We start from the raw sequence: 17,040 nt of genomic DNA, 5'->3' as shown, positions 1-17,040 counted from the left end.
TAAAAGTGTCTGGAATAAAGCTGGTAGTTGGTTGAGATGATTTTTCTGTGATTTTTACGAGCTSCCTCCGCCGGTGCCAGGACACACGTTGCTGGGAAGCTGCCCAAGCCTCGCGCTGGGCCCTGGGCCGAGTCCTCCCTGTGCCCACAGGTCGGTTCCGAGGCGCTGCCTCCAAGTGCTCGTGGCAGAGACGGCACCAGGTGCCCGGCGGCCTCCGCTGCAGGGACCCTCGGGCCACCGCGCTCGGGGGACCTCAGGCAGGTGTCCAGGGCCTGGATTTTAGTGAAAACGGAGAAAAAAAAAAAACACTTGCAGAAGTAAAATGCACTTGGTTAATATTGAAAGTTCTCTTTTTTTTCTTTAAGGTAAAGTTTATAGAGCTAAGCTTAGCCCATAGGCATTTCTCCTGCTTTACTCTGCAGGAGAAGGATCATTTTCAGCGCACTGAGCTGCTGCAGCAGAGAGGGGGAACGTGAGTTGGTGCTAACTAGATTTGTCCAGGAGCAGCTTCTGGCTCCTTTTATGCCGGGAAGGGCCCCAGTTGGTGCTTTGGTGTGTGTGGAAGCATGCAAACCAAGCTCCCATACACCTGTGTTGCAGTAGGAAACATGCAGGTGGCAGYAAAAGAGGGAAAGGCCCCTTATTCCTTTTCTTCTCCTAGGATAGCTATAAAAATGCCAGCCAGCTTAGTACCAAAATAAACTAGCATTTATTTTGCTCTTTCTTCTTTAATCAGACTCTTTCCATTTGAATTATTTATGACTGGAAATGGCATCTTGCCCACATAAGAGCTGCAGAATCAGCTTGTTAGGAATCTTCTTGAAAAGTGGCCTCGGTGTTTTAGGAAGCGAAGCCGGCGTCATTTCGGGTCTCACTTGTAAGGGGAAGGGCAGTGGTGATGCAGAAGCAAAACTTGTGCATCATGTACAAAGCTTTAAGGCCCTTAGTCTGCCCAGAGCTGCCTTGGATTTGTGTCCTGAGGACAGCATGGTGGTCTCGGGCACTTCACCGGGTGCGTTGCGTGTTTCCTGTACGTTCAGAATATTGCATTTTATCCAAAAGTTTGGAAAATCAGATTTTTAGAAATCTGCTAAAATACTCTAATGAGAAATATTTAAAATATGTTTTCAAAACACAATGTTCAAGGGGCTTCCCATTTCATTTTTTAAAAATAACTTTCTGCTTTACATTTTCATCAACATAATGTAATTCATAGTGTAAAATGGGATTATTTAAAGAGGCAAATTTGTTACAATCACCAGCAGCAAACTTGCCTTTTCGCAGGAGCTTCACAATAGGAGTGACTAAGAATTCCTTGGTAATGTTTTCAGCTAAAACCAACAACTATTAATCTCTTTGTCACAGAAAATTAAATGCAGCAGCGTTGTCAGAACATGTTCTCTCTTTCAAAGTTTGTTGCCATCTCCTCATGCCTTTTTTTTATTATTTCTTTCTTTAACAGCACAACTACTGATAAAAATGGAATTAACCAGTTTGAACAGGCTTCAAAATGCAAGGAAATTCAGGACAATATTTTGTCGTCACTGATCAATAAAAAAAGGTAGGTGTTTGCTTTGCTTATTTTTAAATAAAAGACTAAAAATTGTCCTCCTTTTGCACAGAATTCTSCATGCTGTTTGTGTGGAATTATACGACAGGAAACTGCAATTGTTCAACCAATGTTTGCTTGTGTTTTTTTCTTTCACAAGAGCTTGTGTTTTACACTTGTTCTAGTTCTTTTTTTCCCTTCATAGTGTAAATCAGCAAGATCTCCTCATTCCCAGTTAACAACTTTTCATTACAAGATCTTTAAAAAGAGGTAAAGCAGAACATGTGAGGTATAATTTCATTCTTGAGTGTCTTTTTCATGATTAGTGAACACTCCTGCTGTGAGCAAATGTAGTTAATAGACTCATTTCAGCATTTACACTAGAATAAGTATAAAAATGTGCTAGTATAAATTGCTAATTAATTGCACTCATTATAAGATTAACTAGTCCATGGGAAACTAATTATTCAGTTGTTGGTATCTTGGAAGAAACATTCACAATCCATTTTAGCTTTCAACTTACCTTTCCTATCATGGAAAAAAATCTTTGATACCAATCGTGCTTGGATTCCTTGCTGSTATCTAATGTGGAAGCCGGAGAAGCAGCTCTTCCCTTTTTAGGTKTTTCAGCCCTGGTGCCTATGGATGTACCAAGAGAGGAAACATTGTAAATAGGAAAGCCTTCCTACTAAGATGGGATGCTGAAAAATATATTGCCTGGTTATCTTTAAAACTGAGTTCTATACACTTACATATTTTTCTTTATTTGTAAAGAGAAGAGAAAGGGAATGAGAAACAGAATTAAAAAAATAGCTGTGTGTGGAGTTGCTTTGTTTTCCTTCTCCCCAAAGGGAGACTGAAAGTGAGACTGAAGGGGAGACTCAAAGGACTGAAGAAGTCACTCAAAGTCAGCATTGAGTTAGGATTTTAAAACTCTGCCTGTCTTTTCTGCTCTCCCACCACCTTTGCATTGCCTTTTAAGATATTACAGTTATTTTTTTAAGTCACTGTATTCCCAACATTGTCTTATTTTATATGTTTTCCAGAACTGAAACAGTAGTGTTTTCCTCCTTTTCCCATTTTAGACATTCAGTCTTTTCTAATGGAGCATTTTTTTTCCTCAACTTCCTCACCAATTATTTTAATACCACGTTTCTTTCTTTTCTCCTCTTCTGTCCTTCATCCAAACTATCTTCAGTCTGCTTTACTAATTAGCTATATTAGTGCATACTTCTCCCTCTCCTTTTTCTTTATGAATTTCTTTCCTTCCTCAGATCTCATTAACACCATCTTAAGTGTTTTTACCCTTTCAAAGGGTGGAAGACCACTGTGCTACTGCAGCACCAGTAAGAGCTGAAGTAGAGCTTGGCAAACATCTTAAAGACTACAGCTAGCTGAAACACTGAGCAAGTGACTAACACCAAGAAAAGGACAACTGGCCAGTATCTTGCCTCTAAAGCCTGGCTGTGGCAATACGAAAGCTGTTCTTCATCCTGGGTCTTACAAAGCAGTACAGGCTGTAAGAATACAGACTTATTTCTCATATCTACAATGTTTTAGGGCAGAGAATCCAGGAGAATGTTGTGAAAGTGTCACTCGTTTGCCCTGTGGCTAAAAGAAAAGGAGTGCTCCAGTAAATGAGGCGAACTGGGCAGGTAGGAAGAGAAGCTGCCCTTTGGGACGTAGGGTAGAATATTGCTTTGCTCTGTGAGTTTTGCAGCTCCCTTTACTGAGAAGAGCTGCTGGGACAGGATCTGTGATGCTTTTTTGAGTGTGTTACCCACAGGCATGGWATATAAATGATTTATATTGCAGTTGTAGAAGACTTTGCGGGATATTCTGGATTTTCTGGCTTCCTAAGCTGGTAGAGACACACCCCTGCTTCCCCCTCTCCAAAAAAAAAAAAAAAAATCTATATTAAACCTTGACATTTTAAAATAACAAAAAATTTATGTAAGTGTGAAGTATTACTATAATAGGCACATGTTATTGGTGATTTCAGCTCTGCTGAAATGCTGAGCTATGGGCTGGAAGACTTCCATTTGTGTTGAGGAGGGAGCCTTGCACACACTCTCCTCAGGCTTTAAAAGCTGTACGTGGCTTTGGCAATAGTAAAGCATCCAAAGGCGTGAGGGATCCTTCCCTTCTCTTGCATTTCCTGCAGTGTTTTATTTTTTTTGGTGGGGGCGTTTGTTTAGTTCTTGAACATTTTCTGCCAAATGGGAGGGTTCACCCTTTCTTACTCCTGCTGCTTGCATTTCCTCCTGGTTCCAAGAGCTTTTATTCCTGTATTTCCCCCAGTTGAGTGTTTAGGCCACAAGTTAACCAGCGGGGTGGCATCTCTCTCCATTTGGACATTTCTCCTATTGTTTCTCTTCCACCTCAGCACCTCTGTCCTTGCTGCTGTCCTTTAGATACCTGCTCAAACCAGCTAGATGCYTGGATGTTGTCAGTGCCTCGTCTCTGCATGATAATTTCACTTTAGTCATTCCACTTCATTTAGAAGGTCGCTGTGCACCTGACAAAAAWCATTGGCAAAAAATCTTCAAGCCGTTCTTTGCCAGCTAGGCTCATACACCGTAAGTGAGTTTCCTAGGACAGCAAGTCATTATAATAGTTTGTATGCAGGCGACGGGCAAAAACAGGACAGAACATGTTTTATTCACTGTTCCCAGCACTATAATTATGGTCTTGTCCACACATTGTTATAGTTCAATTTACCTGAGCTTTTATATCTTAGTAATAAAATCCTTTTAGCAGCAGTGGCTAGGTACTGTAAACTCTTGGATTTCCAGGGAAATAATACATATTGTCCCAGTTCTGTGAAATGAAATGAAGGAGAAGAGGACTAAGTTGCATCAGAGTCATGAAATCAAATCCTGATGACCATCCTGGACTAASTCCCCTAGAGGCTGAGTCCCTAAGAATCATTTAAAGTGAGGAAGGCCAAAATAGTCTTTGGAGCATGAAACAAAGCTTTCTGGGCTGCAAATCCAGCTGCAGCAACCCCCAGAGCTTCATTTTCAGTTAAAATAAAAATTTATGGGAATATTGTCTCAGTTCAGATTGTTCTCTGCACGGACCTGAATGAMGAGAAGCTGAGAGCCACTGGCCCGCGGGACCCTCTGCTCATGCAGCTTTGCTGCTCAGGGCACTGTGCCAGCGGCTGCAAGGCTGAGCCGTGACTGCCCGTGCAGCTCTGTAAGCCACAACATCAACGAAACTGCAGGGAAAAGCCAGGCCGAGCTGCTGCTCTGGGCTGCAGTGACTTCTCARTGAGGTTTTTGCCTGGGGAGGCCTGGTGGACGCTGAAACCTCTGAGCAAGCCGCTCAGTTTTTGCACTGTAATGGGTGCTTTAACTCTAGGTTCAGATATTCTAGGTTCAGATATTCATCAGCTATATGGTAGGTAGCTTCTGTTGCAGTTAGGAAGCTCCTCACATTTTCGATGGTAAGTGGCCCTGGTTTCTCCTGAGGCCTTAGACTTAGTGCCATGAATGACACTTTGATTTTTCTCRGTGCCAAATGTACACAGAGGTAGAAAGAACCTTTTGGGGTGTTGAGTGCTCTGCTATTGCAAGCTACCACAAATTTTATGTTCCTTTTTATCATTTCTCATGCTCCAATTAAAAGCAAGTGAGGTTCCTTACCTTCCCAGCTCTTGCTGAAAGGAGATTCAAAAACACACTTTTAAGTTTCAGCTTCAATAAACTCGTGGTCATTTGGCTTTGGACCAATACTAAGACCTTGTTGCTAAAATAACACAAGGTAGATTTTTGTTTTAGAGATGTGCCACAGAATTTGTAGTCATATGATGTCCAGTTCATGTTGTCTTCTCTTCACCCCAATCCTCCTTGTAAGTCTACCTTTAAAAAAAGTTGCTCAAACCATAAATTGGAGATATATTAACAGAGAACCTATAAAGGAAGAAATTTCACCTATTTTTTGGCTTACAGATTCTTCAATATTTCACATGTGGATAAGTTTAAATCTCTTGAAAGGGTTTTAAAGGAGCAAAAAGCTTTTTGGTTATGTGTACCCCAGTGGTGCTTAATCCTGTTAGATGTAAAACAGATTGGTTGTTTTATTTAAGAGAAAATTTGAAGAAAACCTTAGGTCTGTAAATGTTGATCTATGTCTTAGGTTGTTGAATTAAGCTTTGGGAAATTTGTAAAGTAGATAAAAGAAAAGGAAGAAAAAAAGTGCAGTGTTTCATCTTGGCTTGCAAGAGCAGTATCTCTAAGCACTATTGAAGTTGAAAAATGCCACATACAAGACAAAGGGTTTTTTGTATTATTTTGGATTTTAGCACTGGAAACAATTTCTGAAGAAATAACTTTCCAATAACTTCAGGGTAGTTATAGTCTAATATAAAGCTTGAAACTAGCAAAGCAAAGCAGCAAATTTCTAAAAAATAAGGGTTCATTAGGACATCACTATGAGAAAAATATGTTTATTAGGTCAAGCTAATTTAATGAGATAGTACTGTTGCAAATTATAGAAATAAAATGGGTTATGAAGTTCTAAAGCAATCTATTATATATGCAGCATGCATGTTGTTATTAGTACGTGTCATTTGAATATTTTAGAGATTGTTTCTAAATATCTATTTGCATACTCTAGCATTTGATGTTCTTGCCTTTTTTAGATATTCAGAAGATTATTTTCTTTACATGGTCACAAAACTGCAAAACTGCACTTGGATAAAGAGACTGGAAGAGTGTGTAAAATTCAGGTAATTTTAATTTTCTCATTTAGCAAAGCTGCTTAGACCAGGTTTGTCTAACAAACAATGAACTGAGATCTTACCTATTGTAAAGATTCTCTTGTCCTGCTTTCAGACTGCACACATAGCTATGCATTTATCCTGTTCTTTTGATGTTGGTGTGCTTTTTGTTTATTTGCATAGAACTGTGCAAACGGAGCAACATAAAAGAACTACACAAATGCAATAATTTCACCTATCCSCCATTGCAATGAATAGTTAACTAACTTGCTAGAATGGATTAAAAATAGCCTCCAAACAAAGCATACAGTATTAAACACATCTAGTACTGTGGTTTTGGTTGTCTGAATTGGCACTCTGACAAGGCACTTGGCAATGAAAGGATATATTTCTTACCCAAGGGCTGCTCTTCCTGTTACAAAGGTGCCTAAGGTGCTCGTTAGGCTCAGCCTTGCATGCCATGATACCCATGCAAAGAAGCACATGGTTACACCTGTCCCTGTCAAGACTACACATACATTTAAGCTTGCACATAATGATGTGCTCCATAGGGRCTGCAATCCCTGTAAAGCTTCCACTCTCATTTGGAAATGTGTCATGCTGRGTTTGGAGAACAGCTCCATGGTGTCAACCCTAGTTTCTCCAGGGGGAAAACACTCTCTGAATTACACTGTTGCATGGAACAGAATTAGAGTCTGTCAAGATTATTAAAAATAAACAAACTGACCTACCTTCCAACTCTTTGGAATGAACTAGCTTTGAAAACTTAATATCCATGTGCTCAGTGTGATACTACTGGAAGAAGTGATGGAGGGGGTGATCTTTATGTGCAACATGAATTGCTGCTGGTTGACCAGTGCTGTTGACCAGTGGTATTTTCCGAAGCTGAGGCAGTGTCATGCATGGAGTTAAGATCTGAGAAACTTTCAATAAGCTCTGTGGGGCTTTCTGGCTTTAGCCATGCAGTGCTATCGAATATGATACAGAGTTGTAGAAGCAGTGAGCGAGAAAAAGAAATTCAGTATAAAATTTACCAGCTAAACATTATACACTTCATGCTTACTGCACTCTTAGAGTTTTTTATCAGACTTCAAGCACAGGAGCCTGGAACTAGCTCTGCAAGGACACTGCAGCTTAGGAGTGATGCATTGACAAAGCTTTGTGGGGAACAGAGCTTCTAGAAATGTGAGGAAGAAAGGTAGCCCTTCCTTTTCCTTATCCACTCAGAGGTTTCCAGTCCCTGTCCAGTTTCTTCCTGCCTCCCTCTCTCTGGTACTGATTTCTGAATGAAAGATGGGGATCTTTCATTCCCTCCTGCCCTTTTCCTTCAACCAGTTAGTAATCCTCTGGCAGCACCTCTCTCCTTTTTGTTTTCTAATTTTGTCTAGTATCAGTAATGCATAATAATTGTGTACTTAATATTATTCATTTCTAAAAATCTCATTAAGTTGGTCAACATACCCCTTCCGCAGAGGAGGAGGGTAACCCCGGCGAGGCTCTGCAGCAGCCTTGTCCCCAGGGGGACATGCTCTCAGCACAGCCAGTCCCCATGGGCAGGAGGGCTGCAGCCTGCCGTGTGGCAGCAGTCTGCCTGCTGACCAGGCTGCAGGAGCTCCGTGTCTTCTCTCCCGGCTTGCCCATCTATTAAACGGAGTGAACACCTCCCTGCTTCTCGGGCACGGTGTCGATGATGGCACCTCTGTGTAACATTGAGGGTCTGAATAACAGTGRGGCATGCATGAGAGATGCATATGCTTAAGAGATTTAATGTCTTATGCCACAGGGCATAAACTAACCTCTAATTAATAAGGTTCAAAAGAAGATTCCCCAAAGGCAGTGTATTTCTCAAAGAAGCTTTCTTGTGTTTTTCCTGTGCTGATTGCTGTTATCTTACTGGTGGTGGAGGGCATGAATCCATGCTCCATAACTCGGGTGTTCCTGGAAGACAGATCTGTGTGCCAGTGAGTACACATCCTTTCTCCCTATAAGTCTAACTCCCCAAAAATCCAGGCCAAATAAAAAGATATGGATCAKAGTGGCAATGCAGGAAAGAACTGCCTGTATTTGTATTTGGCAAAAGGGTTTCAGCTGCCATCCCTGACTGGCAAAAGCCATAGTGGTCCCAGTGCCCMAAAAAAACAGAAGGACCCTCCCCATTCATCAGCAGAGTAACATTTTCCCTAGTCTTCCTCTTGCTGCTGATGTGTTTGTAGAAGCCCTTCCTGTTGTTCCTGACATCCCTCGCTAACTCTAATTCCAAATGGGCCTTGGCCTTCCTTGTTGCATCCCTGCATTCTCTGATGATGTTCCTATATTCTCCCATGATTCCAGGGAGCAAGCACAAGTCATGATGCCCTCTCTAATACCTCCATCGCCACAGTCACTTGTTTTTTTGTGATGGATTTTTGTCCTGCCTCGGCCAGGGAACCGCTCTCCTGTACATTCATTTATGTAGTGTCCTTAATGCTGGCATTAGTGCAGCCAGATTCGTTTTGCCCTCCGAGGAACTTGTGCAAACACTCAATTCATTGCTCTTGTGGTCTAGCAGAGCGCCGTGTGGGAATGTTTGTTGGCCATTCCTTAGGATTATCTGACTTCAGGGCGTATGCTAGCAGGATAGTGTCGGTACAGCAGAAAATCTAGCAAGGGGTTCACTAGAACAAACAGAATCCCAATGATTGCAGGAAAGTCTTTTCCAACATTTAGAGCTGTCAAGACATACAGAACAGCAGTGCGTTCTATTCAGACCTCTTTACAAAATTCAGCATTGGTTTCTTGGTTTTTTTTTTCCTCATATGTTTTACAACTAGCAGTCTAGCATTTCCACTCCTTTGTTTCAAAGCTTACCTGAATTCTGCTTCCCTTGGCAGATTTACATCAGCTCCAACTTGATTTGGATAAAGATAGTCCTCAGTTTCTTGGATATGAGAGGAATGGTACAAATTAGGAAAGGGAGGTGAAATAGTCCTGCAGCTGCCTTGAAGCATCATTCTTAAAGCTCTAGAAAAACTGTTGGGTGGATTTCTCAGCCAAGGCTCTTCTAGCTACAGTTGGTAGAGTCTCAGGTTCCCTAGGTAACATGAATATTAATTATTATATTAGTATTCATCAAAGATTTTCRACTTAAAAGAGATGTTTCATTAGTGCAACAAATTAGACCCCAGCTGGATGCAGGCTGTAATTGTTTTTTATACCTCTACATCTCTGATTTACAGACTTTTAAGTCTGATTTATTCTCATTTGGGCTATAGACCTGTGGCAGAAAATAATCTGCAGTTTTTCCTGATATCTGCAATGCTTGTTTCTGYTGGAAGCTAGTAAATAGTTAAAAGAGCCCTCAGAATGCCTGGGGCAGGCAAGGGAAGGTGGTGGTTGAGAGGAGCCCCCGGGCACTGTCTTGCTGGGCGCTCCTGGAGCTGGAGCAGTTGGGCAGCAGTGGCATCRCGGTGACAGCCCTGGGCGAGCTGCGCATCCCTCCCTCTGGAAGCACCACTCCTGACAAACCTTACCTGAATCTGGTAATGAAGGGAAAAGGAAATAGCCAAATGCAAAATACCCTTTCAAAAATGCTAATGTTGCCCTGCTGTTTATTTAGAACTTGAGATCTGCGAAATAATAGCTGAGAGATCAGCCTATTCCTCACAGTTCTGTAGTTTCTCCTCCTGCTTTTTAATCTGCCTGACCTCTATTACCTTCTCTCACTTAGTGCCACTTCTGAAAAATGTGTGCTAAACGTTCTTACAGATTGTAAAATCCTATACCTCCTTGAAGGGATTAAATTGGGGTATATTAAACTCTCAGATATATAAATTATTCCTGAATATTTCAATAAAACACAGCTGAAACACAAAWAAAATACCCTGCAAGGTCAACTTATGTTTATATAAGCTCACACCAGCACATAATCAATAGCCTTCCTAACACTAAACAGATCGATAATTCCACTGTATTCTCTGAAATCTTCCATTTCAGTGTACCAAAAAAAACCCCAAAACCCCACAGAACTGAGATATTGAGATCACATTATGGTTTCAGAGTACATTTGCTGCATGCTTAATATACCATACGTAAAATGAGAAGTATATATTCAGAGACATATTTCCATTTCAGGAAAGAAAAGGGCTGGGTGAAAAGAGAGAGATTCATTGGTGATACATTGGTGATAGTTTATGGAAACAGATGGATCTTTTAACTGCTTGCAGACTATATGTTTTCCTAAAAGTTGGAAAAATCCTCTAATGGGAAAGTTAAGTGGGATCAGTTGAGCTAGTTATGTTTTCATGGYAGACATTAGGTGGTTTGAAAATTTCATTACACTTTACACATATTCAGCCTTGTTTCATGTTGAACCTTGTTGATTTTCATTGTCTTAGATATTTATGACGTTACTACATTTTTGGACTGTTCTAGGGTTGTCAGAGCACAGATTCAGCAAAAGTTGTTTCAGACATGAGATTTAAGCACTCTTTTTCTCAAAGTTTGGAATACGTCCTAATATTGCACTGTTAGAAAGCATTGATTTGCCAGTATTGACTGGGCTTGACAAAAAGCCTGGAGAAACAAGTAACGTTGTCTACAGCCCTAGTGCAGTAGAATAAGGTGATTTCTTGCTCACTGAAAAAAATGCAGGAGTGGACATTAATTAGTGGACTATTAGAGCAAAAATATTAGACAAACTTAGACTTTCCTAGGTCATTAATAAGCCAGACATTTGTTACTTGGAATACTTTGCCTTTTATTCAAATGGTATTGCAAACCGTGTTGTCAGACACACTAAGCACATGGTTGTCCCTTAAACTGTTTGCAGTAGTTACAGTTTTGAGTATTTGCTCTTCTTGCTTTGGGCTGTTACCTGTTCTGTAGGGTGTTTTGAGTCATTTTTTAGTAGCTGGTGTGGGTAAGGTGCAGCTGCTTTAGAGCAGGAACATTGTGATACACTTCTGCAAACAAATATTCGCTTGTTTGGTGCTTAGTACAGAGGGTTATAAAAGGTGGACTGGAAAGAACGTGTTACTTGTGGAAATGCAGGGGCAGGATGGATCTCCAGACGATCTAGTCTCTGCACTGCCTGTGAAGCCCACCTCTCTCGACAGACTCCAATGTATATAGGCCATTCCTGAGGCGTGTTTGCCAAAATGTCTCATAAAATTCTTCAGTCAATGAAATTCAGCAGCTTTCCTATTTCAGGAGCCTTCTGCAGCAGCCTGTTTCACTGTGCTCCTTAATATTGCACCTAAACTTTCTTTAATGCAAATTAAAGTGATTTCTTCTCGCCCTTCCCCCCCGTAGTCTTAGAGGACAGCCCAACATCTACTCTTCAGCACAATTTTGGTACTTCTGCAGCGTTTGTCCCTATCTACTTTTGCAATCGTTTCCCCTCAGTTTAGTCCAATGTATATTCACAGGGAAACCTGTCACATTTCTGTTCTCAGCGATGGAAACTACCCGCTGGCCTTGGGCTCTGCACGCAGCTGTGCCGCCCAGCGCGGCGCGGCCTGCGCGGAAGCAGCCCTGTCACGTTCACAGAGCTAGGACAGGTTCTGCTGGCTCCAGTCCCCTACCTGGCTCTGTATCATCTTCATAATACCTTTTTTTTAAAAGTATCTGATCTGTTAAAAGCAGCCTGTTAAAAGCAAACAAGGCAACTGGTCTTTCATTTTAAAAATGTGAGATATTTAGATAACAAATAAATGCAGAAAATGGAACCCTGTTTACTGTCTGGCCTTGGGCTCCAGTTCTAGGTTGGAACAGATGAAGTTCCAGTGGAAAATTGCTGTCTGTGTCACAATATATGAGGCTATGTAACATTTTGATGCAGAGGCAAGTGCCTTTTCTTACCAAGTGTTTATCAGAATAAAATACAAAAACGTTATAGAACAAAATGACTTTAGCTAAACATCTTATTTAATGAAAGAAGGTCATCTGAATGAAAACCATCCTACTTACTGTGGGAGGATAAAGCAAATGTCCTTTTGTTGCTTATATCAGTAATGTGGAGGAGTCAGGATGCTTTAAACTCTGCAGCAGCTCTTTGCATAAAGACCCATTTCCTCCCTATTAAATATTACAGATTATTCACATCCCACTTGGGAAAAGCACTGTGCTGGTTTGGGGGTCTGCGAAGGAACCTTGTTAGCCCTTGGCCAGCCACTCTCTGTTCACCTTCAGCAGTTGAAAAGATATAATAATAATTATATATATGAAAAGGCATATTTTTATATATATATATATTTGTATATATAAAATAATTCAGACTGAGCTTCATGACTATGTAGCTATTACAGAAACTCCAAAGAAACTACTGCAGGTACTTACATATCTGGCTTCCTCTAAACTGAATAGGGCAYTTTTTCACATAGAGGTTTTGCATCATGGAAAGGACTTTGAAAACGGGAAGAGTAAAGGGCAGCAGCTTTGTATTATTGCCTAAGGGTTATCTGTACAATTAGTCCAAAATTTGAAAACGTCATTATTTCTTTTAGTTGTCTCTGTGTTTGTATAATCTGCTTGAGAAAACAGGATACTCTGAAGTTTTCAGGATCTGCAAACCTGAAGAAGTCATTTGGATGCCACGTAGACTCCAGGTTCCATCCTAGTTGGTTGCAATTGTGAGCTGAGGCCATGGGAATGGTTCCAAGAAGGAAGGAATTCACAAAATATATTACCAAGAAAGAACTTTACATAATATATTGCCAGTCAACAATGGCTCTCTGTTGTCTTCAACACAAATAAACCTTCTTARTCATATGCAGCATGATACCTCAGCTAGTTTATTCATTAGGGTTATCATGGTTGTACTCATTCAGTTTTATGAAATGTATATTACCAGTGCAAATGGAATAGTCTCGTCATACACTTGYCATACTGTGTATACTGATTTTGTTCTTTGTTACAAGTGAAACTTGCAGATAAAGCAGTCAGCTCCATTTTGCTTGTCTTGGCACTAGAAGCAAGTGCAGCCGATGCCAGTCCTGGAGGTCAGAAAGGGCTCTGAAGTCTCAGTGCGTTTGCAGCTGCAGGGAGACCTTCCTCCCCACGTAGGAAACTGGCACTGCCAGCTGCAGCCTAAAGGAGCTCCCTGCCAAACCCCCTGTCTTCCAAGAGCTGCCCCATATCCCATGCATTTTCTCCTGTCCGTAATTCCACAGACAACACGGATCACTTTCCATCCTTCCAAAGGAAATGCMGAGTTTGATTTAAGGTGCTACCGTTTGGTGCCGTTAGGATTCTGACCCTTGTCTCTTACCATCTGGCTGGGGAGTGCTCTGTATTGTAGCTTTTATTGKTTTTTTTCTTGTCCCAGATGGCAAAATGCACAAATTAAAACACTGTCTTAGCTTTATAACACTTTAGAGATCATGCTTGCTAAAACAATCAATTTCCACAGGTTTATGAAGCGGGTGCTCTTTGGGTGCCATTGCCTTTAGATACCACATATGTGATTAACACTAGAGATGATTTTGTGCAAATAATTACTTGAACCACCCAGTCTCCAACCAGTCTCATCATTTGCTGTGAATTTTAGAGATACTTTATATTAGCTTATACGAACAGGTTGCTGAATATTGATTTCCAGTGGCTTTTGTGGTCTGCAGGTCATATCTGTTGCAGCTAGAGCTTTCCACATCAATAGCAGAATTCCGCCAAGGAATTCTGTGCAAATAAGACTTGATGCAAGACGTTGGTTTGTCTAAGCCTTTAGCACATAGGCTATGAGATAACGTAAGAAAATACATGATTAATGGATATGTATTTCCTCGCTCTCACTGCCTTTCTGAATTAGCCTGTCTCTGTTTTACTCCCACAACAGATCCGTAATATTAATTAAAAGTATAACTTTCTTATGAATTCTGATACCTTCTTTCTTCAGAGTGTTTCTGCTTTCAATGAAGCACTAATTCCTGTGGATTGAGTAATAAGAAGAAAGAATGCATCCTCTGAATTAATGCTATCCACCACCGGTGGAAAATAAATAAAATAAAATAAAATAAAATAAAATAAAATAAAATAAAATAAAATAAAATAAAATAAAATAAAATAAAATAAAATAAAATAAAATAAAATATCTCGGTGGAGCTGGAGCCAGGCACTGTGGCTGTAGCCCACGGCAGGCCAGGCACTGGGCTGAAACACGGGGCAGCTCAGGCTGCTAATGCCCCAGGGCAGGATCTTTGGGATCTTTGATAGGATCTTTGAGTTCGCTACTTCTGTAGCTGATTTCTACCCAAAATGAATAATATTCCTTTAATGAGGTATTAGCACAGTGTAAGTTGTTGATAAAGTTGAAAGGAGCAACTTCCCTTATCTGTGTCTCTAATAAAGTCAGCTCACTTTCAGGTGGAGTTTAGCTTGCATTGTCTAACCTGTTCCCAGGGCATATTTTACCTTACTCACTGAGAAAGTCGAGAAAGTCTGAAATAAAGCTTTTCTTTTCCACTGGCTGCTCCTGTAAACATTTTTTTTTTGCCTTCATAATTAATCTTTCTCAGTGAGGAGAGGAAGAATTATCTTTTTCAAAATTCCAGACAACTATGTGATCAATGAATTTTCTTCTCTAAATGGTTAGTGTTTCTTCTAATGTCTCACCCAGTGAGACAGGTATGTCCTGGCAAATGATAAGTAATGATTTAGCCTCACAGTCAGAAAAATTGGATCCAGGGGTAGCAGAGATAGCATCCCTACATTCTCTATAGCTAAATGCATTACAAGGCTTTAGGTTTGATTTCAAAGGGCACGTGGAACTTTTTACAGTGTTTTGTAATAATATAGGATATTTACATACATAACATTTACATAAAGTTGGTGGTAGCGTGACTTCACCCCTACGTAATGTTTAAATGAGGGAACCTTTTGCCCTCTGGCTGTTTAAGGACTTCTGCTTGGTATTTTGGGTGGCTTCTAGGTACCCATCTGCTGCCACACAGAGTGTATCTATCTTCTTTATTTGTAGGTTGTCATATAATTTTCTTAGCATCTGTGATATTTTGCCCAGCAAATGAATCATTAATTAATTGTCTTGCAACCCTCTAGCTGTTCGGCTGGCAAAACTCTGTAGTCAGTATTTCCTTTTGTCTTCTTGGTTCTTTTTTTTCTTCAACCTTTTGGTTGCTTATAGTCACTTGTTTGCTGTTAATTGAAATCCTTTTATTAWTTCTTTGGGGACTGAATCATATTTTCTTTATAAAACTCACCATTGATTTTAGCTGAAGACTCTTTCCTGAGTCTTCATGATAATCTTTCTATGATAATCTTAGCAAGTGGTAATAAAGACAAGACTGATTATGAGTAAAATAAGACTGATTCTAACCGGTTGGAAAAGGGAGAAGGAGAGACAAAAATAGAATAAGAGAAGGGGTTCTTGGACTAAGTACTTTCTGAAGCTTTTTTTGTCAAGATGGACTTACTCTGCAAGGGAAGTTAAAGGAAACACAGTTATAAAGGGTCCCTATAGCCTTTTGGTACTTAGCTAATTAAACTGTTTGCCATTCTCTTAGTTCTCTATCACCTCTTTTTTACATATTTACCAGTCTTTGAATGGGTTTTGTTTGTTTGTTTTGCAGGTCAGAATTAGCTTCCTGCTGTGATGCAGTTCACAATTTTGTTGCTTCTCAAAACAACACCCCGCTGGGAAGTAACATGAGTTATGAGGTGGACAATAAAAAGACCATCCGCATCACAGAGGACATTTTTAGGATGCTGCCTATGGTAGGAACTATGTCTTTGACTGTTATTATAACTGCAGTATCGTCAATGTTTTCGATTCAAAATAAAGCTGCTTTGTTTTTCTCCTGCTGGAAAGACCCCTTCACTCCCTATATAAGCTGCATTCATCTAGCAGGACTAATTTTTTAGCTTTTCTCTGCAGAGAGAAGGCTTGAACAGGGTACAGTAGTTCAGAATATAGTTGGAGTTCCTACTGAACACAATTTGCAGCCTACCTTGGTAGCCAACCACGTTTCTTAAGGTGTGTTTTTTTTAGTACAAGACATGAAGTCTGTGGACTGAATCCTCTGAGATCATTTGCCTTGCTTTTCTCATCTCCATTTTCAAAGGTACCTCAGTCTTTAAGGAGTATTTCATAGTTCACTTATTCCCCTGCCGTTTCCAGTGCATAGGACTTGCGAAAACTAGTTTGAGGATAAAAGTTCAAGCACAGGTGAGTGAAGGAACCAGCCCTGGCAGCTCTGAGGCCTAAATGGTGGATGCTTTCCCTGGGAGGTCCTGGATTAAACCTGCAAATGCAAACGGATTGCACAAATCATGCTTTGGATTCTTTGCCACTAGAAGTTCAAAGAAAAAAAAGAAAGAAAAAGAAAGTACCCAAAGAAATAATCAAAAGAGAGATAAAATTTTGGCTGATTCTTTTTATTTGCCTGCAGTCCTCTCCACTTTCAGCCTATCCCTTCAAGAACTGTGCAGTGGTTGGAAATGGAGGAATTCTCAAGAACTCCAGCTGTGGAGCTGAAATCGATCGTTCCGACTTTGTGTTTAGGTAAGAGCTGATGGATTTCATTGAAGAACATGGAGTGTTTCTGGAAGTTTGTTGGGATTGGAAGCGGGTTGGTGCCAGTCTGTGCCAGTGAGGAAAGATCCTGACATAGCTCCTCATTTCTGCCTTTCTAAGGGTACTCCTGCTGCTTTATAGAGTTCAAAACTTTGGTCCTCAAGATTATATGCAGGTAAAACTTATGATTGCAAGGATATCTTGCTATGGATGTGAAATTTAATTATCTGAGAATCTGAAATTTCTGTTCACTTAACATCT

The 17,040-nt window shown here is 40.4% G+C and overlaps 1 protein-coding gene across 1 annotated transcript in view; it reads left to right on the top strand.

Moving 5' to 3' along the window:
* The first annotated feature begins 1,394 nt into the window (after positions 1 to 1,394).
* ST8SIA6 (ST8 alpha-N-acetyl-neuraminide alpha-2,8-sialyltransferase 6) overlaps positions 1,395 to 17,040 on the top strand; it is a 25,967-nt gene continuing 10,321 nt past the window's right edge. Inside the window, exons 1-4 of the mRNA XM_026039383.1 lie at positions 1,395 to 1,561; positions 6,198 to 6,284; positions 15,836 to 15,980; positions 16,655 to 16,767. Of these exons, the coding sequence (XP_025895168.1) occupies positions 1,395 to 1,561; positions 6,198 to 6,284; positions 15,836 to 15,980; positions 16,655 to 16,767 (512 nt within the window). The remainder of the gene's footprint in view (positions 1,562 to 6,197; positions 6,285 to 15,835; positions 15,981 to 16,654; positions 16,768 to 17,040) is intronic.

Source organism: Nothoprocta perdicaria, unplaced genomic scaffold (genome assembly GCF_003342845.1).
Source record: "Nothoprocta perdicaria isolate Ctin4 unplaced genomic scaffold, notPer1 scaffold_23, whole genome shotgun sequence".
Classification (NCBI taxonomy): Eukaryota; Metazoa; Chordata; class Aves; order Tinamiformes; family Tinamidae; genus Nothoprocta; species Nothoprocta perdicaria.
This window is presented reverse-complemented; position numbering and strand designations above follow the sequence as displayed.